General features: G+C 52.8%; 1 protein-coding gene across 5 annotated transcripts in view; it reads left to right on the top strand.

Annotated features, from left to right (window-relative positions):
• Positions 1-6,141, top strand: part of ZHX2 (zinc fingers and homeoboxes 2) — a 161,432-nt gene that overhangs the window by 141,461 nt on the left and 13,830 nt on the right. For all 5 annotated transcript variants that reach the window (XM_010838925.1, XM_010838924.1, XM_010838928.1 and 2 more), the window contains exon 4: positions 1-2,035. In XM_010838925.1, the coding sequence (XP_010837227.1) occupies positions 1-2,031 (2,031 nt within the window). In that variant the 3' untranslated portion in view covers positions 2,032-2,035. The remainder of the gene's footprint in view (positions 2,036-6,141) is intronic.

Raw genomic sequence — 6,141 nt, 5'->3', positions numbered from 1 at the left:
GTGTCCATCACCACCAGCGGCCCCGGAAGCGGGGATGGTGACGCCGGGATCTCAGTGAGTAAAACCCCCATCATGAAGCCAGGGAAACCAAAAGCCGATGCCAAGAAGGTGCCCAAGAAGCCGGAGGAGGCCACCCCCGAGAACCATGTGGAAGGGACCGCCCGCCTGGTGACAGATGCCGCTGAGATCCTCTCGAGACTCGGGGGCGTGGAGCTCCTTCAGGACTCGCTAGGACACGTCATGCCTTCTGTCCAGCTCCCACCAAATATCAACCTTGTCCCCAAGGTCCCCGTCCCACTGAACACTACCAAATACAACTCTGCCCTGGATACCAACGCCACCATGATCAACTCCTTCAACAAGTTCCCCTACCCAACCCAAGCAGAGCTGTCCTGGCTGACGGCGGCTTCCAAACACCCGGAAGAGCACATCAGAATCTGGTTTGCCACCCAGCGCTTAAAGCACGGCATCAGCTGGTCCCCGGAAGAGGTGGAGGAGGCCCGGAAGAAGATGTTCAACGGCCCCATCCAGTCCGTCCCCCCGACGATCACCGTGCTGCCCGCCCAGTTGGCCCCCACGAAGATGTCACAGCCCATCCTCCAGACGGCTCTCCCATGCCAGATCCTCGGCCAGACCAGCCTGGTGCTGACTCAGGTGACCAGCGGGCCAGCGACCGTCTCCTGCTCCCCCATCACACTTGCCGTGGCTGGAGTGACCAACCATGGCCAGAAGAGACCTCTAGTGACTCCCCAGGCTGCCCCCGAGCCCAAGCGCCCCCACGTCGCTCAAGTGCCAGAGCCCCCACCCAAGGTGGCCAACCCCTCGCTGACCCCAGCCAGCGACCGCAAAAAGACCAAGGAACAGATAGCGCACCTAAAGGCAAGCTTCCTGCAGAGCCAGTTCCCCGACGACGCTGAGGTCTACCGGCTCATCGAGGTGACCGGCCTCGCCAGGAGCGAGATCAAGAAGTGGTTCAGCGACCACCGGTACCGGTGTCAACGGGGCATCGTCCACATCACCAGCGAATCCCTCGCCAAAGACCAGCTGGCTCTCGCTGCCTCCCGCCACGGCCGCACATACCACGCATACCCAGACTTCGCCCCACAGAAGTTCAAAGAGAAAACCCAAGGTCAGGTGAAGATCCTGGAAGACAGCTTTCTGAAAAGCTCTTTCCCAACCCAAGCAGAACTGGACAGGCTGCGGGTGGAGACGAAGCTGAGCCGGAGAGAGATCGACTCCTGGTTCTCAGAGAGGCGCAAGCTTCGGGACAGCATGGAGCAGGCCGTCCTGGATTCCATGGGGTCCGGCAAGAAAGGGCCAGACGCAGCGGCCCCCAACGGTGCTCTGTCCAGACTTGACCAGCTCTCCAGTGCCCAGCTGGCCAGCTCTCTGCCCAGCCCCTCACCAGCGATTACAAAAAGTCAAGAACAGGTTCATCTCCTGAGAAGCACGTTTGCCCGAACCCAGTGGCCGACCCCGCAGGAGTATGACCAGCTGGCGGCCAAGACCGGCCTGGTGCGAACTGAAATCGTGCGCTGGTTCAAGGAGAACAGATGCTTGCTCAAAACTGGAACCTTGAAGTGGCTAGAGCAGTACCAGCCGCAGCACGTGGTGGACGATCACGGCTATGACACCCCGTCGAGGAAAGTGGTCAAGACCGTCATCACCGAGAACCCGAAGAATGGGAGTGAGGGGGGTCATCAGTACTACAAGGACCCCAAAAAGCTCTGTGACGAGGACCTGGAGAAGCCGGGACCCAGAGGGAAGGCAGGTGGCGAGCAGGTGAAAGACAATTTGCCGGCAAAGCCCTCGGAGGCCACGTCGGACAGGTCGGAGGGCAACAGCCGGGACGGCCAGGCCAGCGACGAGAATGAGGAGTCGGGTGTCGTGGATTGGGTGGAGGTGACGGTTGGAGAGGAGGACGCTGCCTCCGACAGGTCAGACAGCTGGAGTCAGACGGCAGCGGAAGGCGCAGGGGAGCTGGCTGACTCGGACTCGGACAGTGGCCCGGCGGAGGCCAGCCAGGCCTAGACAGGTAATGCCACCTGTTCCCCGGGGAGCCGCGGAGGGGTGCTGGGCTTCCTTCTGTCTATTGACTGTGTCGATACAGTTATCAGGTACAGAGCTGTTGACACAGATGATGTGTTCGCCTCTCAAGCTCTTTTAAAACAAAGGAAGAAAAACAGGGGTTGGCAGATTTTACATCCTTATTTGCAAGGTGGTGCCCAAGTGGCACAGTGGTAAAGAACCTGCCTGATAACACAGGAGACATGAGATGTGGGTTTGATCTCTAGGTCAGGAAGATCCCCTTGAGGAGGGCATGGCAACTCACTCCAGAATTCTGGCCTGGAGAATCCCGTGGACAGAGGAGACTGGCAGGCTGCAGTCCATAGGGTCATACAGAGTCAGACACTACTGAAGTGACTTAGCACACACACAGACACGCTGGTTGTCGGAAACATCACTGCCTGTGGCCTTTGGGCATCTGTCCATTCTAAAGTCTGGTAACAAGGTGACGCGACACAAGGCCTGTTTTGTGTTTGCTGCTATAAGAAACAAACATAAATGATATGTCTTTTCTTTTCCCTTTCGGATTTTTTTTAAGAGCTAAGTGTCCAAATTTGCTGAATAAAAATGTGGGATTGTTTCCTCTAACATGGAAGGTTTTGAAAGCCCCTGGTGTTTGTGTTGCGGTGGCTAAAGGCAGGTGCCCCCGTGTGTGTCTGATTAAGTAACCCTGCTTGTTGCTGCGCTGATGGGGTCCCCAGAATCCCTTCCAATCTGGACGAGACTGGTATAAATTACGTCTGTGGAGCCACAGAAGCCTGGGTAGGGAGGTTACCATGGTTACTAATGGCCATGTCATCCACATAATGGGACGTGCCACCGAGCCCTTGGTGTGTGCGCTTCACCAGAGGTCTGTGCAAATCAGAACCTGAGTTAAGTTTAGAAAAGGGGCGGGGGGTGGGGGGGAGGATAAGGAGGGAAAGTTCTACCTTGGCCAAAGCCAGTGTATGCCAAGGGCAGCTTAGGACCAGCATGGAGATGCAGGATTTACAGTCTGCCTGGGCTGACTTCTCCAGAGGTCACTCAAAAGGCAACAGACACTCCCCGCCCCCACCATGTCATCTTTAAACATAATGAAAGGTAGAACCTCCAGAATGATGGATAAGGTCCCCAAGAGAGCCTTGGAGAGTACCATACCTCTTTATTTATGAACTCAGACAACTTTGGCCAGCCATGTCACTCAGTTCATTTATCCAGTCATAAAACGAGGCACCTGGGAAGTAAAGTCCTCTGGAAACCTTATTTTAGCCGGTCCCATCAGCTCTTAGAAGAGCAATTTAACGAGAAGCCAAGCACAGAATGCCATCGTGTCTTTCTCCTTCAACTTTTCAGGAGGAAGTGGTAATATGTTGGGGGTGAGGAAATGGCGCTGGTGATAGGAAGGGGTTAAAGGGCATCATCCATGGTGCCACCTCCCCATCTCCCTCTGGCCATTTTCTTGCTTCTCATAAGACCCTGCTGGGACTTCCCTGGTGGTCCAGTGGTTTAAGACTCCCACGCTCCCAGTGCAGGGGGCCCAGGTTCAATCCCTGATCAAGGAACTAGATCCCACATGCCACAACTAAGAGCCTGCATGGCGCAACTAAGACCCATCGCAGCCAAATTAAAACATAATAATAAAATAACAAATTAAAAAAAAAAAAAAGATCCTACCAGTCCAGCTCATATCTCCCATATTGAAATGAAAGAGCAATTTTTTTTGTCCAATCAGATTCTGTGTGAACGCTTCTAGTTTGCCCTAGATTCCTAATGGTGCATAAACATGTCTACACGATGCCTTTTTCCTCCTACCACATATAGACAGCTGGGTTCAATTCAACTTCACAGATACACTCTGAGCACCTGCGGTGTGCAGAAAACCGCTCTAGGCGCTAGAGAGAACAGGGTGACGAAGACAGAGTTCTCATTCCCCTGGAGCTTACTCAACCAACAACAGAGGAAATTACTCTTTCCTTTATTCGCCAGGGTGTTCTGCTGTGTGACGGAGACGAGTACAGCCGTGGGGGAGCACAAGGAGGGGCACCCAGGCTAGGGGTCAGGGCAGGCTTCCTGGAGGAAGGGACAGCTGACTCAGCTGATAGGAAGGAATTAGCCAAGTGCACAGACAAGAAGGGCTTCCCAGGTGGCGCAGTTGGCAAAGAATCTGCCTGCCAATGCCAGAGACGAAAGACACTCGGGTTTGATCCCTCAGTCAGGAGTATCCCCTGCAGGAGGAAATGGCAACCCACTCCAGTATTCTTGCCAGGGAAATCCCACAGAGGAGGCTGGTGGGCTACAGTCCATGGGGCCGCAAAGAGTTGGACATGACTGAGCGACAGAGCAGCAGCAGGAACTAGCCATCTCCCTGAAAAGGACAGGAACACACAGGAACATCTTTTTATTTATGGCGAACGCCACAAGAGTATGCTAGAAAATATCCCTAAACGAGATGCTAAGGTCTACTCAACACCGGAAGACACCTGATATCCCTAATGGGCCTCCTGATATTTTTCAGACACCACTGTTTTAAGAAAGGGGCCTCAATCTGGCTGCTGGCGGTGCCTGAAAGTTCTCCCAACAAGGCACCCCTTCGAGGAAGCTTTCCACCTCAAAGGGGGAAAAAAAAACCTCTCCAAAATTACTTCACAGCTTTTATGAACCAAACACAGAGGTCTCTTGAAATTCATAAATATTCAGTGATGTCTTTATTTAAACACATATTTATCTAGGAACCTGCAGTTGAGTGCAATTGCCACACATATAATCCTAGAAATAATGCATGGTTTTGATTTCATTAAAAAAAATAAAAACTTGGGTAAGCAGCTGAGAGCTGATTCTAGGACGGGATTTCCTCTGTGGGAGTGAGCATCCCCCAGCACCACCACCCCGCCCCCAGCCAGTTCCTCAGGCTGAAGCTTGGCAAGGCTCAGGATAGTGTCTGACTGTCCAGGCTCACCTGGCCCTGAGATTAGACGCAAAGATAAGGAATCCTTCCCAAGCCGTGAATGGGGTCACCTTGATTCAGTCTCTGGATCCATCCATTATCAAGCCATTCATTGAGAGACCTGTTCCCATAAGAAGCCAAAAAAGAAACTCCTTTCCTAAAAATGAGTCAAAATACTTGAGCCAAAGATTGTCAGATGTATGCCTTGATGTTCGGCCAGACAAAGTAGCCCAGCTCTACTTCCATGAAGAATTTCTGTTTATTTGTATATGCCATGTGCTCAGCACTCTTGCCAGCACATCTATTAAGTCATTTAAACTTCATGACAACCCTCTGAGAGAGGTATGGCTCTTTCCTCATTTTCTGCCACGCTATATCGCTTCAGTTGTGTCCAACTCTTTGTGACCCTATGGACTGTAGCCCACCAGGCTCCTCTGTCCATGGGATTCTCCAGGCAAGAATACTGGAGTGGGTTACCATTTGCTTCTCCAGGGGATTTTCCCGACCCAGGGATCGAACCCACGTCTCCGTATCCCCTGCATTGGCAGCTTCTTTACCACTAGCGCCACCTGGGAAGCCCAAGTGTCACTCAGCTGTGTCCGACTCTTGGCAACCCCACGGGCTGTAGCCCGCCAGGTTCCTCTATCCATGGAATTCTCCAGGCATGAATACTGGAGTGGGTAGCCATTCTCTTCTCCAAGGATCTTCCCAACCCAGGGATCAAACCCTGGTCTCCCGCATTGCAGGCAGATTCTTTATTGTCTGAGCCACCAGGGAAGCCCATTTTACGGGAGGCCAAGCTAAGGCTCAGAAATGCTCGCCCTGGTTTCCTCAGCTAGTGACTGGTGGAGCCTGGAGACCCCCTGCTCACACGTCAGTGCACCACCTCGCCAAAGTGCACAACCGTCACCGCCCGGGCTAGACCAACAGGTGTGGTCATGTCTTCATTCTATACGGAACTGAACACTAGTACACAACTATTCACTCACTACTTTGCTGCCTCCTGATTTCTGCCAATTTCCATCTCCTGAGAATTAGGGATGGCTTTGGGGAAGAGGTAAATTCTGTGAAAATGTCAGAAAAAAAATTATTTTCCATAGTTCAACTTGCTTAAAATATGCAAGGCTGCCAAGTCTTGGAGCCTAGCTACA

This window comes from Bison bison, unplaced genomic scaffold (assembly GCF_000754665.1).
Source record: "Bison bison bison isolate TAMUID 2011002044 unplaced genomic scaffold, Bison_UMD1.0 scf7180017864108, whole genome shotgun sequence".
Lineage (NCBI taxonomy): Eukaryota > Metazoa > Chordata > Mammalia > Artiodactyla > Bovidae > Bison > Bison bison.
This window is presented reverse-complemented; position numbering and strand designations above follow the sequence as displayed.